Raw genomic sequence first — 15,414 nt, 5'->3', positions numbered from 1 at the left:
TAAATATATTCTGAAACCTTTCCTAGCTTTGTCTATTTTCTTTACTATAGGTACTCAAAAAGGAAATATCTGATTTCTTAAATTCACCTGGTACAAAACCCAGTTTAGAATTAAATCCAGTTGATATTTAACAGGATTAGGTTAACACTTATTTAGTTCATTTAACCTCCATAAGTATAGAATTTTCTGTCTAGATCTCACCTTTTACAATGAGAAGATTACCAGAAAATCTTCTCCTTTAATTAAATTTATACCCAAAGTCACTGTAGGTTTAAAAGTATGTTTTTAAGTGTCCCCTCCAAATACAACTATTTGGCCGAGGGCTTTTCTATTTGCTTGCTCAGAATTGGTTGCATTTTATATGTCATGGACCTGACTGAGTTTAGCCAGCAAAACTGCCATGCAGTAATTCCTGGCTATGTCATGGACACATCCCTTTGAGGGTCCAATAAAACCAGTGTTGAAGAGAAGTGTAACCCCCTTCTCAGTGACGAAGTCCAGCCAGTGTAATCCAGGGGCCCACTGGTATGAGGTACTCACATGAGCTCAGACCTAGAGCAAAGAGGCAGGAAGTATGGCCAAAGCCAAAGGACTGGTAACAGAAAAGAATAAAGTCCAAATGCCCATGTGTTAGTGCAAGTGTGGTCAGAGCCAGGCCAGCTTCTACTCAGAACCAAGGCAATTGCATGGCTCCTGCAGACCTTGTGGGAGCTCTCACCAAGAGCCCACAGGAGCACAGAAACCACGTGACCCCCAATCAGGAAGAAAAAAATAAACGAACAACAACCCATTCATACGCGTATTTCAATTCACCCCCTTTTCATTTTTTTCCATCAGAGATGAAAGAGCATCTAGGAGGGTCCATTTGAATGATGATGCTAATTTTTATTGGTCACCCATCTGTCCTTATTCCTCTGTTTGAGATGAGAAACAGTTGTCTTTTTAAATACCCTCCAAAACCCACATCCGTGTAGGTTTAAGCGACAGATTTCCTCCCCAGTGAAGGTGTGGCCAGGATAGTGGAAAACGTCAGCCTAAGGATTAGGCTAGGTCCTTCCTAAGCTATTCAAAGTCTCACACTTTCTTTTTATTAAAGCAAATTATTATTTGAAGAACACATTCCACATTTTGGAGCAGAATCCTTCAAAACAAAGATAAAACAAAAAAACCCAAGGTATTGAAAAAGCACACACTTTGTAAGAAACTAAATTCTTCTGCTCAGGTTAGAAAAACAAGATGGCTGCTTGCTTATTTTAAAAATATCGAAAGACAAGATTGGCCAAAAACAGAGAAAAAAAAAGAAATCCCAGTAAAGGTCTTGGTTTTCCATTACCTATATTTGTATAAACGCTATGTGTTGTTTTAACTAAACATCTGGCCTTTGTCCCTCATGTAGAGAATTCGTAGTTTTCTTGACACTTTGGCAAGAGGTACCACAACCCCCTGCCAGGCTAGTAAAAATCACACATTTTTCCTGCAAGGGAAAAAATGTCAATAAAAATGAAACATTAAAAAACATAAAAGCTCGAGTTGGAAGGCCTTGCTGAGGAGAGTTTGCTTCCTAATCAGCCTTGCACAATTGCTTTAAATTATTTTTAAACAGTACCACACCATATCGTTTGAAAGATCTAATACTGATACTGCAAGTTTGTTCAATGTATTGTTCTAAAATACGTCCTTTAGGGCTTCCCTGGTGGCGCAGTGGTTGAGAGTCCGCCTGCCAATGCGATGCAGGGGACACGGGTTCGTGCCCCGGTCCGGGAAGATCCCACATGCTGCGGAGCGGTTGGGCCCGTGAGCCATGGCCGCTGAGCCTGCGCGTCGGGAGCCTGTGCATCCGGAGCCTATGCTCCACAACGGGAGAGGCCACAATAGTGAGAGGCCCACGTACCACAAAAAAAAAAAAATTAAAAAAAATAAAAAAATAAAATACATCCTTTAGATATATCGACCTTGCCATTTAATCAACCTCCTAGAATAAATCATGTGAATTAATTTTTATAAATATTTAATGTCTTTTCTTGTATTCTACAATTTGACTCTTTAAGTTATTTCAACCAGAATTGAATTTCAACTGCTTTTACTACATAAAGGAATAATCTTTGTCTCACATTCACATCGGCACCTTCCAAGGCCCTGGCATTGTAATCTGTCATCGTAAATACAGAAGAAAATACAACCCTGCTACCAAAATATGACAAGCTCATTATAACAAGCCACTCATAAATCTTGAAACAAAGGCACCACCACACATTTTAAAAATAATAATTTTACACAATTTGCATAGGGATATTTTTGTTTGGAACCAAGGCAGGTATTTCTTTCTCTTTGCACACATAATACTGAAATAAATTATACAGTAACACCACCACCCACCTCTAAAGAGGGCCAGATATTAACTAACAAATAGTTGTAAAATACTTCGCAAACATGAAATGCAAAATAAGACTATAATGGCCATCAATTCTTCTGCATAGCATAGCAGTTGGATTATGCTTAGAGAGAAAGGAAGAAATAAGCAGTGTAAAAAGGCAAGTGCCTGGAAGTAAATGGCTGGGTTGAGGGTAAGAAGAAGGGCTCTATAATGAGGTTCCTCTGGATATTAAAATTCATCACCTCTTTGGTAGATCTTGCCACGGCCTCAGGGGGCCTAGATCAATGTGTGGAGTGAGCTGGCCCTTCTATATAAAGATTTAAATAAAAACATACAGCCCATGGCACAAAAACAGTCTCTTATTTGAAATGTTTTACTAGGAGTTCAGATAAACCAGAGCCTTACAAAGTCCTAAACCCAAAACAAGTCAGCTCACTTCCTGATTGATGGAAATGATTTGTCCCCAACTCTGACTGCCTGCCAGAGGTTAGCGTGCAGCTAGTGGTTGTGAACAAATAATAAGCAATCAGAGAACCCTTTTCTGTGCTCAGCCAGTGGGCCTAAGAAGTCTGCCTAGTGAGAGACCCTGAAGCATCATCAGGATGCCCTCCTTAGGGCTGTGCAGTCCCCTTTCACACCCTTCCTCGTGTTTTGGCCCATCAACACAGCTGGATCCATCAGGACATATTGAACTTATCAAGCTGCATGCTCCACTACAACAGAATAAACCTAAGTTCACATTCAACCTACCTATCCCTGACGGTCCATGTAGAGGTCTCAGTCTGGGAAAGCCCTCGATGCGAATCCTCAGCAAGAGAATGTTAAGATGCTATGGTTTCAGAATAAGCCACAAACTTAAGGTCTAAAAATATATGTCTCAGGCTTCCCTGGTGGCACAGTGGTTGAGAGTCCGCCTGCCGATGCAGGGGACACGGGTTTGTGTCCCGGTCCGGGAAGATCCCACATGCCGCAGAGCGGCTGGGCCCGTGAGCCATGGCCGCTGAACCTGCGCGTCTGGAGCCTGTGCTCCGCAACGGGAGAGGACACAACAGTGAGAGGCTCGCGTACCGCAAAAAAATTTTTTAAATTAAAAAATATATATAAGTCTCAGTAAAGAGAAAACTCTGGTCGGTGGCCAAAACCAGGAAAAATAAGTAACAAGCAACTTCAGTTTTAACTCCTATTCTCAATACTAATGAAAAATTTATTCATTTATTTAGAAATAAAATTTTCTGAGCATCTGTGAGATAGACAATAGAAATACTCCTATGATCTGCAAAAGCAAGGTCCCGCCCTCACACAATTTACAGAGCAGCAGAAGAGGAGACAAGAAACAGGGCAAGTCAGTGAAAGGAGCCATTGACGGAACGCCAAGTCAGAAGTCTTCTCCCAACATAGGATGCCTCAGCTGAGACCCAAACAATGAATCGGTGTAAGAAGGACAGAGGGGAGTGGATACATACCCCATGCACAGGAAAATCCTGGGCAGAGGCCTGGAGGCAAGAGAAACCTCATCCATTTGGAAGAACAGAAAGAAGTTAGTCATAAAACAGAGCTGGTAGGGAATGGTGAGAGAGAATGCTGGAGAAATAAGCAGAGAACAGGTCCTAGAGAGTGGGCTTAGGGATTCCGAGGGAGGTGGGAAACCACTGGATGATATTAAGGAAGAAATCATAAATATATTGTATTATAAAATTTTTTCTGATTGTGTGGTGGAGGAAGAACTGAAGAGGACAAACACAAAGGTCTAGGCAAGAGAAAACGATGAACTGAGTAAAAGCAATGGGGATGGAGAAAAATGAACAGCTGTAAGAGCTATCTAGAAGTTAGGAGATAACAGGCTTGATTGGGCAGACCAGCATAGGGAGTGAGTGTTCAGACTGCTTGCATTCAATCCTGGATCTGCCACCTATAGGGAAAGTTACTTACTCTTTCTGTGTCCTAGTTTCCCTTTCCGTAGAATAGGAACAATAATGGTACCTGCTCATGGGATTATCATGAAAGATAAAGAAGCTAATTCACAAAGTGCTTAACAGCACTTTAACAGAACAGTTCCTGGCACATGACAAGTGGTCAAAAAATATAGGCCATTATTATTGAGTGCAATAGCTCAAAACTAGAAACAACACAATTAACTGTAGACCGTGATGCAGAAGACCCAAAAGTCTGTTGGGGTGACCCAACAGACTTCTCTACTATCCACACCTTCTCCAATACAGGCTGAATTCCAGTCAGTTTGTCCTTCCCTTGGATACTCTCCCTTGGCCCTCGAGTATTCTTTACCCCTTTATAGCTAATCTCCTATTATAACTAGTAATTCCCTATATTAACCATTTCCTATTCAAATTACTGTGTGTTTTCTGTCTTCTGATTGGACCCTGACAAATATAGTAACTATTCACTGAAATGGAAAACAGGAGGAGAGACAGGTATTGAATGGATAAATTCCATTTTGGACATACTGGACTTGAGATGCTTGTGGGACATCCCAACAGCACTGTCTGGTAGGAAGCTAAGTATCTGGGGTTTCCAAAGCTCAGAAGTGTCCAGGATGGAGAGAAAAGCTTAGAAGGGAGTAGGCTTAAGTTCTCTAAAGTCTTAGTAAACGAAGCATGTGTGGAAATGCCACACGTCAGGGAGATAGATTTTATTTTTGTATGCTCATATGTCTCATCAAGAATCCCTAAATGTGCTAGGTATATGGCAGCATATTTCATCAAAAGATTTATGGTGATTTCGTATTGTGTATGTTAGGTAATGTTCTCTTATACCTGTTAACATTTTCAAAGCTAATGGAAGATGTAGTTGAAAAGAGCCAAGCCCTATATTAATAAGATTAGAACTCTAATTATACTCTAAACTTGGAAGTTTAAACCCAGTCGAGGCAAGGGAGTAATTAGTCACATCAGCTACTCTGGATACTGACTGCAGTCAGAAAAATTAATTGATGTGCCAAAACCCCAAGTAGCAGCACTGAAGACTGGTGAACTGCTAACGTTTGAAACAACTACATACAAGCATGTTTTGAAAGAGACCCAGGCTGATCCATTCCACTTTTTCCAGAGTCTGAACTCGGCCAACATAACTTGCTCCTTGCTTCACCCAATTCTCAAAAGTTTGGATCTACTGACCACAATAAACAGGAAGTTCCATCAGCAGTTTGCAAAGGAACAATTTGGAAGAGAAATGTATTAAATCCTCAGGGAAATTAAGCCCAAATAATCCAATAACAACATTGCAAAATTAACAGTAGACTATGAATTGAATTAATTGCCTCCTGCTGTGGGGATTCTTGGCTACCAGAGTCCAAAATAAATGAGACCAGTGATGTCAACTGCCTTAAGAGAGGCCACAGGCAAGTGTGACCTTGGGGTACCCAAGAGTTTACCCACAATTGTTTTTCAACTTTCTGATTTATTCTGTAGATCTTTAATAGATCTGCCCATCTCATACCTCAAATTATGGTAGGTTGGTAAGAGAAGCTAGAGGTGGTACAATTCTTGACATAAAAGGTGCAATTTTATGACTTGCTCTTTTGTGAATTCAGCTCTAAGTGCCTGTATCTAGAAGTAGCTGGAGTGTTAGAAATCGATCAGTGCAAGGTCTTTTTCTTCTGAGAGGGTTGAATGGAGAGGTGGGAACAAGTAATGATTTCTCTAGAACCTAGGCAGTCTAGTGATAAAGGAGGTCTTTAAGAATACCAGTCAGGGACTTCCCTGGTGGCGCAGCGTTTAAGAATCCACCTGCCAACGCGGGGGACATGGGTTCGAGCCCTGGTCCGGGAAGATCCTACATGCTGTGGAGCAACAAAGCCTGTGCGCCACAACTACTGAGCCTGCGCTCTAGAGCCCGTGAGCTAAAACTACTGAGCCCACGCGCCTAGAGCCTGTGCTCCACGACAAGAGAAACCACCACAATGAGAAGCCCATGCACCGCAACCAAGAGTAGCCCCCGCTCGCCACAACTAGAGAAAGACCGGGTGTAGCAACAAAGATGCAAGGCAGCCAAATGAATAAGTAAATAGAATACCAGTCAGCTGCTCCAAAAAAGACCTGCTTTGGCATTTCAGTAAATAAGCATTTATTTCTGTAAATTCTTTTCTTATGCCATGATGTCCATGCGCCTGTGGCAATGCGAGATTACCTGTTGTGGTCCAAGTGCAGGTTGGAAAAGAATTTCCAGACACAAGGCAGAATGTAAGGAAGACAGAGTTTATAAAAGAGAAGGGTCACTGCAAGAACAGCAGGCCGACTTCCTGGTAGCCAGGGAAAGTCGACCCCCTTTGCGGGCTAGTAGCCAACTTTTATAGCCTCAAGACAAAGAAAATTCCTGCTGGCAGGATGGCATTAGGTGATTGGTCAGGATGCAATAAGGTTGCTACATGGTGAATATTTTACCTGATATGGAGTCGGGGGGCTGTCCAGTTTAGATCAGGAGAGCCCATGGCAACAGTTGTTATGGGGGATTGGTTAATTCCAGAGTTTTTGTCCTGTGTCCTTGATGTAGGGTGTCCTTGATGCAGGGCTCCACATTCTCCCCTCTTTTTATTTATGGGCCAAATCTTTGGCCCCTGAATACCCCATTCATGACTGACTATCTACCTATCCCCATCTCCGGCCAGAGGAGCCCAGGTTATTGGGGAAAGGGGTGATGACCGTTCCTAGCTTCTTCCTGCTGGACAGGGGCGTTATAGGGGTCCTGGGTTCCCGATACCCGCTCTCTGTCAGGGTGTATTTACGGAGGGTGATGAGAGCCCGCGGAATGATAAGGTGGCTTGCTCCAACATAGTCCATGTGCCAACTGGCCGGTATCCTTGTTGTAGCACCATCTGGAATTGAATCTTTTGAACCTGTTGGGAGATGAACTTAGATAATGTGTTCATATGCAGGGTCCAAACAACAAAACAAAGGCTATCAGGATGGATGGTCCCAACAAGGGAAACAGCCATGTCCATATCTGGATCCCCATAGAGGAGAGGAGGCTCGAAAGCCAGCTGGGGCACTGTTCTGCTCTCTCTTTTAAATATTCTGTTAATTTGATCTTTTTCTTTAGACTCTGAAGGTCTTCTTCAACCTGGCCAGAGGTATGAACGTAGAAGCAGCCTGTCTCATTTAGTAGGGCACAGACACCTCCCACCTCAGCTGTTATAACATTAAGGGCCCTCCTATTTTGTCAAAGCACCTTGGCCAGAGAGCCTAGGGCTGACTGCTGTTCCTCAATGGCTGCTACTGTAGCATTCCAAGATTCCTGGACCATGATGGTGAGATGGAGAATGCTCCTCGCTAAGAGGGGTATGCCTGCAAACCAAAGAGCCCGCTAAAGATGCTGTGTACTATTTCAGGCAGTTCAAGAACTGGGTTATCATAAGCATGTCCCCCCAATCAGTGGTTTGTTTTTGTCTCTCCCAGACAGGTCTGAAGGCCTCCTTGAGGAAGGACCCAAGGTTGGGAATGCCTAAGGAAGCTAAATCCTTTGTAGTCATAATGGTCACCTCTGGGACCACCACAGTAATTGTGCAGGAGCCCCTCCAAAGTGTGGGAAGATCCATACAGACCCTGTTACTGCATAGAAATGAAAATCTGGTGCACCTCAAGGATACCCCTGTTATGGGTCCCCAGAGCCAGGCCCTGACGTTTTGGGAGTTTTCCTCTGGAAATAGACTGGGGTCCCATGGCCTAGGATTACATTGGGAAGGCCAGGCACTGAGGAAATAATCATCTATACGTAAAGGGGAGAAGCCAGGCTCTGACTGATTATGAGTGTGATGGGGGGATTGGCATAACAAATTTCTAAATATTAGTTGAATTATGTTATATTTTGGAGGAAAGTCTTGTCGGGAGGTTAAACTAAGTAAGTGTCGGGTGGTCACACCGATCCCCACATATTTAGTTCCCAGGGCCGAGCAATTTATGGGTATGTGGTCTTCATTAATATATTTCTTAGTCTCATTTTTCCTTGAATTTCCCCAATACAAAGTGAAATTACCTTCATGTACATCATATTTATTTTCCTCTGACCAGGGATTCCACTCCAGGCTAGTCTGATTAAAATTGAGGGTGTAGTTACAAAGAGAGTCATTTAGCTAGCCCCAAATGGGTCCCCATCCATCCAGGTTTTGGAAACAGAGCTGTGACTCATCTGCCCAAGCTTGGGCTAATGCCCATATCCTGTTTTTCTCTTCATGAGTACAAGTGGTCAGGACTAAGTGAATGGCTTGCCAGGTCAGGTCAAAGGCTATAGTGAGGGCCTGAAATGCCTTAATAAAAGTGGTGGGATCCTGACTGAAGGAACCTAACTTGTTTTGAATTTGGGAAAATGTCAGACATGGGAAAGGGAACATGGACTCTAATAATGCCCATGTCTCCATTTGCTACTTCCCTTAGGGGGAGCATATTAGAACCTGTTTCCTGGCGTTGGGCAGTTCTTGATCTTGTGTGAGGAGAGTGGGCTTTCGCCCCGATAAGGGGGTGCCTGTTGGGGAGCTGTGGGTTGAGGCGGGGGCTGAAACAAAGGGGGTTGATGAGGTGGGGGACAGGAAAGGTCGAGTAGAGGGTCGTCTAGGAGATCTGCTAGAGAGGGAGACAGAGGGGGTCGGGGGGATAAGGCGGCAACAGAAAGACACATGTGCATGAATCCCTCAGATCCGGATTCTGACTAAGGGCCATAAAGGTCTGGACATAAGGAACCTCTGAGTCCTTTCCTTGTTTCCGGCAAAAGAGGTCAAGTTGGAGGATCGTGTTATAATTTAGTGTGCCATTAAGAGGCCATTGTTCTTGGTTCCCCAATGTAAACTGGGGCCAAGCCATGTTACAAAAGAAAATGAGCCTCTTCTTTTTGAGATTTTCAGGGTCAAATTTTTCCAGTTCCTAAGGATACAGCCGAGGGGTGAGTCTGAGGGAGGCTCCCGAGACGTACCAGAACCCATTCTTCGCCTGTATGCCGTAGAATGGGGGTACTGAGAGTCACTGGCTGACGAAAGGCATTCCCTTTGTCCCAGTGATCTCTCCGCATGACTAAGGCACAAAATGGGCCGACTGTCCCAACAATCACACCTTGACCATGAGAGATGACCCCTGAGCGTGTGGCTAAGGCACAAACCATGCAACTGAGGTATGAACCGTGCACCATGCGACTTGGGCAGGGAAAGAAAGAAAGGAGATACAGCGGGCGGACTTCCTGATAGACCAGGGAGAGCCGACTGGCTGTATCTGTAGCGCCCATCACTAACTCTGCTCTTTGTTCTCAATAAACTCACTCTTTTCTAAAATACTTCGTGTCTGGAAATTCTTCTTCCAACCCGTGCACGGACCACAACATTACCTAAATAATATGGGCCAGGGGAGCAACAAAATTAGCATGTGTGTGATTTACCAATCCTCTGCCAGGGTTCTTAAGGGGTTTGAGGTGGAAGGTAGGAGGCGGCATCGTCATAGAAATAAAATCCCGGTGATTTATACAGTTTTGCCAAATAAGGCCCACAGGGCAAACACAAAAAGCCTTGAGCTGCCTCCAGCTTCTCCTGAGACAGCCAGTTTGTCAAAATGCCAATCGCTGGGTCTTATGCACACCCTCCACGTTGCAGTTGACATTTACTCCTGAAGCTTTTTAATAACCAAACAGCATTTTACAAAAAGTTAATTAATGGCATTTTATTTGGGTCTTATGTGATTTGGAATTCTTTTCACACTTGTAATTTTGTCTGACATTTTGAAAATACTACGCCTAACTCTTTTGTGTGAAAAAAAACACTTTTTTTTAACAGAGCTAGCATGTATTGAATACTTTTCTTTCCTTCTCCCAAGAATTGACGTAAACACCAAAAAGAAAATACTTCTTGTTTGAGCTCAGAGAAATGAAGCATTCTGTTTGGAATCTTAATGACGATGGCCCCAAACTTATCTAATTAAATGCTTCTTCATAAGGAAGAAAATTATTTTCAAAGTTAATGAATTTGCAAGCAGAAACGTTGCTGTCTTCCTAGAATGAATTACCCACATTCCTTACATACATATTTCAGTTAAACACTAATTAATGTTGGTGCTTAAAACACGTGGGATTGAGTTCGCTGTGAAAGTGAACTTTCCTTTGTTTTTGGACAGGATAAAAAGACCACAATCTCCCTTCATATAGACATCGGGCTGCACATATAAACTTAATTCTAGATTTTGGACAAAATGGAAATTATTTCATCAAAACAATTCATTTTACTGACTCTAGCCACTTCAATCTTATTAACATCAAACATCTTCTGTTCAGATGAATCAATGATGCCCAATCTTCACAGCAAAAAGAATTATGACAAATATTCTGAGGTAAGTTTTTAACTCTATCTAACATGACTAGCATAAACTACTGAACATCTGTCCTGAGTCCAGTGCTTTTGTAAAGAGTAAGGAAGAAGTTCGTGTTTTGTTTTTTGTCACACTTCAGCGTTCGCATGGCAGCGTACGGCTCTAACTTGTATTTGGTAGCACAACAGCACACAGCTTGGCCTCTCACGACCATTTTAGTGCAGAGTTTGATACTTTGCAAGCATAAGGCGCATTAATTTTCTATTTGACTCAGAAGTGCACAGCTGTAATAAGTAATTGCAGAAATAAGTACTGGATACATTTCAGCTGGACATTTGAATTGTCTTTCTATATCAAAGCAAAATGTTTATCCCTAGATGGTGGAATTCCCTGTTATTTTTATTTTGTTCTCTATGCCTTTATAGAATTTCCCAAATTTGCTGAAATGAATAGGTATTACTTTTTACAATCAGAAAACAGTTATTTAAAAATCTTCATATGGACAAACTTTCATGGTAAAACTAAATCCAATTAAATATTTGCCGTATTTTAAGTGGTTGCTTTAAAGTTGGTATAGTAGTGGTGTAGTAACCCACAAAGCAATCGGTGTTTTACTAATATAATTTACATACTGACAAAAATGCAATCAATTTCTTGAGAAATGCTTTTAGAGTGGAACTCTGAATATGAACAGGTAAAAAAGAAGTCTCCTCCAGCTGTACCCCAAAATGTGGCTAGCATCTCTGCTTTCATGAACCCACCACTTTGGCTTTTAAAGAGGAGGGAAACAAGAGAAATGGAGAGGCAGTGGGAGGTGTCTCTAAAATCAAAATATAAAAATCTATGAAATAGTTCATAAACAACATGAATCAAAACTGAAGGAGAATAACTGCAGTAAAATAAACTTTTGCCTCATTTCACTACTTCATTATGTTCTTGCTGCTCGAACACATTGCTGCATGCACTGTATATATTTTATTAATATTTTAGAGTTGTCTTACGGTAGTCCAGGGACGGTGAAACTAGACTGCTTTAAGAAGCTTAATACAAATTATTTATTTTAAAAATTCTGCACATGAAAGCACAAACTTTGTTCATAGCTTTAACAATCCTACAGATTAAAGTCTGGATTTAACTTAATTTGGGGTTTAAATCCATTGCTTATCATAATAATGTTATTTTAATGGTTATTTCTAATTATAGCCTAGAGGAGATCTCTGCTGGGGAAAAGAAAGAAGTCTCAATTTTGAAGAGTTAAAAGACTGGGGTCCAAAAAATGTCATTAAGATGAGTACACCTGCAGTCAACAAAATGCCACCCTCAGTAGCCAACTTGCCACTGAGATTCGGGAGGACCGTGGAAGAAGAAAGAAGCACTGGGGCGATGGCCAACCCGCCTCTGAGATTTGGAAGCAATACAGAGGACAGCATCTCGAGACATGTTCCTAATCTGCCCCAAAGGTTTGGGAGAACAACAATAGCCAAAAGTGTCACCAAGACACTGAGTGATTTGCTCCAACAATCCATGCATTCATCATCTGCCAATGGGTTACTTTACTCCGTGACCTGCCAGCCCCAAGAAATCCAGAATCCTGATCAAAAGAACCTAAGGTAAATACTTGAATACCAATTAAAATGCATAGGCAGTTATGTAGAGCTAATCCAGAAAGTTTAAAAAGGCTTACGTGTTTTCAAAAGAAGTTTCTAAGAAAGTTAGGTTTCTTGGAAGGCAAAAGGAAAAGGCACAGGGAAATAAACACCTGTAAAGTGAGAGCTATAGAAGGTCAGTTATAAACACGACTACAGGTATGAAATAATGAGATAGCTTCCCCTAAGCCACATATGGGCATCCCTCTCATTACTCTACAGCCAGTCACTAAGTAATAACAGGCGATGACGGAATCAGGAATTCATGCCTATGACATATTGTCCAACATTTGACCTCTCTAGCATAAAAGGTCCTGCATGAGGGAGTTGCCTGCAGGTACAAAGGACACCATCTCAATAACCCAGGTCTCAAATTCAGAAGATCTTTTTCCTCAACTTTAAATCAAAATTTCTTTTTCTAGGATCTTTTTATAAATAATTCCTGTTATTATAATCATTCTTTATATTGATATGTATTTATTGAATTATCTACTAGTACAAATCAGAGCACAAGCTACCACAAGAGGTTCAAAAATTTAATAAGCTACTATTATGTTCTAGTACAGAGCATATGTTAAAAAAATTTTTTATATAAAATTGAACCTGACCCTTTGGTTAAGACCTGAAGGAAATAAGGAGGCAGGTTGTGACATCAGTGAGAGCTTCTCAGAGAACTCCTGATTTATTTTTACCATGGTACTTATCCTCATCTGACATATTATATATTTAGGGTTCATCCTTTTTACTAGAATTTCAGTTCTATAAATCCCATAAGTTTTGTCCATTGTCATATTCCCAACGCCTACAACTGTCTGGCAGGTAGTAAGCCCTCAATATTTGATAGGATAAATGAAATGATATGAGAGGCACTAATAAGGTCTTACAGAGACTCAAAAAAAAAGAATGTTTCTTCATGTGGGAATCCAGGGATATTTCATGAGTTGGACTTTGAATGGTGACTCTATTTTGAACATTCAGAGACTAGAGGGAAGAGAGAGGGTATTTTCAGGCAAAGAGAGGAGTATGAGCAAAGGCACTAAAGCAAGGTGAGTCAAGAAGAGCTGGGGCTCAGTTTGGTGAGAAGAGGAAAGAAGACAAGAAGGGTGGGGTAAGAGCAGAGGGTGCAGATATTCAGAGCCACATAAAATATTCTGAATGTTGTTTATCAGGAAAAGGAGAACCACTGATGTTTCTGCTGAGGTCCTGAGATATTGTACAGGTAGAGGTTGGCAACTAATCAGATGTTGGGAGTGGGGTGGCAATGTGGGAGAGAGATGAGTCAACGGTAACATTGTCATTCTAAGTGCCCATGACAAATTCAGGATCCCATCAACATCCCATTCATTTCAAGTGCAACACAATTCAATTCAGGTATAATTAGGCAATTAGGGTCATGACTTGCATTTGCATATGCTTTCTTTTACATGCTATTGTTGTGATGGATGAGAATATTTTGTACTGCTTACATTTTAGGAGACTGGGATTGAAGAAAATAGATGATGCAGAATTGAAACAAGAAAAATAAGAAATCTGGAGCCTGTTCCTAAAGACGACATAAAGCTGTAACAACTCTGAGGTGAAGACAACAAGGCATGAAGTCATTGCCCTCTCTTAATAGATTATCATTCACAGCAATTTTTCCTTCTCAGTACAGCTAATATATTGAAAGTTTTAAAAAAATGTGAAGAATATTGTAATGTAAAGATGAAATGAAAGATGAAGTAATTTTGTCTAAATAAAAAGAGCATTGAATATACTTAAGAAGCCTCTAGTAATGGGGAGAAGAGGAGAGAGAGAGACTGATTTGCCACACCACTATCGTATGAACACAGTCACACTTAAGTAAAAAATTAAATAGAGGAGTAGCCTGGCAAATTTTATGATGAATATTAAACAATTTAACAGAATAACATGTTTGACAAATAAATGAACATGAATAATAAATTATTTACAAATATTTTTATACACCTATTTCTGCCATTGCATCAACTGTTAGTGAATCCGTGATAGATTGAAAATTTTTTTTAAAAGAAAGATAAAAGAAAAAGACAGTTATTAGATACCTAAGTGTCTCTTCTATCTATATCTGGAAATTTGCCTTCTGGTGTATCTCTTTTCTCCTCACTTAATATTTCAAGTTTTTGATTTGCAGAGAAAATCTAATCACACTCTTAAAACTAACAATTTATAAACACAGTACACCACCACGCGAATGCGCAGTGATTCAACTTCTGTCATAGAATGAGAAGTCCTTAGTCAGATATTAATCAGTTTATTGAGCAACCTCAATTCCTTAGGGTGCAAGCCAGAAATGGTATTAATTCTCTCCCATCCTGCCCCCAGCTGGGCTGTGTTGAATCTCCTTTTCCTGCTGGGTAGAGACCACCTTAATGATACCCTGGACAGACTCTAAAACTTCCTCGTCACTTCTTGATATTAAAAAAACTCAGTCAAGTCCAGCTGAAGATGGCAGCCTCATATCCAAAGGAAAGTTTCTCCTCCCCCATTGCTGGCAGGGCTGGGGGCTGGAAGGACGTGAAGTGGGAAAGGAGCAAGGCTGCTCTTTTTCTCTGCCGGCCCTTTCTCACGCCCGAGGTAGGGTGGTGGGAGGGAAAATGGTAGGCCTCTGGAAAAAAATCTCCTCTCCTATCTTCTCCAGGGTGTTGGGTGGGCAAGGGAGGGGGATGGGCAGGATGGGGATGGGAATCAAGAGTCCCTGTCTCATCCTCTCTATATAATGTTGCTTCTGCTACAAGGGAGTTCTTCGGGAAGCACTGAGGGAACGTCACACTGCCTAGGTCAGTGACCTAAGAGACCTGGATGCTCCTTGATCTCTTCCAACCACCCTCATCCCACCTGTACTCTCCATGGCCTCTTATTGCCAGAAAGAAAGGCTCAAGACAGCTACCTTCTCAGCGTCCACTTCATCTATAGAAAAGGCAGATGGCCTTGTCATGCCAAGGCAGGACTGAAGCTGCTCCTCGGCTGCCCCACCACGGCCCCCATCTGTCTCCAACCCCCTTTGCCCTGCTTAGGAGGGGCAGAGGCAGATCAGCAAGCCTACTGCCAATACAAACTACCCATCAGAAATGAACCACCAGTA

At 41.7% G+C, this 15,414-nt stretch overlaps 2 protein-coding genes across 2 annotated transcripts in view; one reads left to right on the top strand and one right to left on the bottom strand.

Annotated features, from left to right (window-relative positions):
- LOC307191369 (uncharacterized protein) overlaps positions 1 to 15,414 on the bottom strand; it is a gene marked incomplete at its 3' end in the record, with an annotated part of 547,413 nt that overhangs the window by 476,894 nt on the left and 55,105 nt on the right. The gene's annotated exons all lie outside the window — the stretch shown is intronic.
- NPVF (neuropeptide VF precursor) lies at positions 10,549 to 13,836 on the top strand (the record flags this gene model as incomplete). Its single annotated transcript, XM_079931649.1, has 3 exons — positions 10,549 to 10,686; positions 11,869 to 12,275; positions 13,785 to 13,836. 3 exons carry the CDS (start codon positions 10,549 to 10,551, stop codon positions 13,834 to 13,836), a joined length of 597 nt encoding a protein of 198 aa, XP_079787775.1.

Source organism: Stenella coeruleoalba, assembly GCF_951394435.1.
Source record: "Stenella coeruleoalba genome assembly, chromosome: 9".
Classification (NCBI taxonomy): domain Eukaryota; kingdom Metazoa; phylum Chordata; class Mammalia; order Artiodactyla; family Delphinidae; genus Stenella; species Stenella coeruleoalba.
Note: the sequence above shows the minus strand (reverse complement) of the source record. Positions and strands in the feature narration are given on the sequence as shown.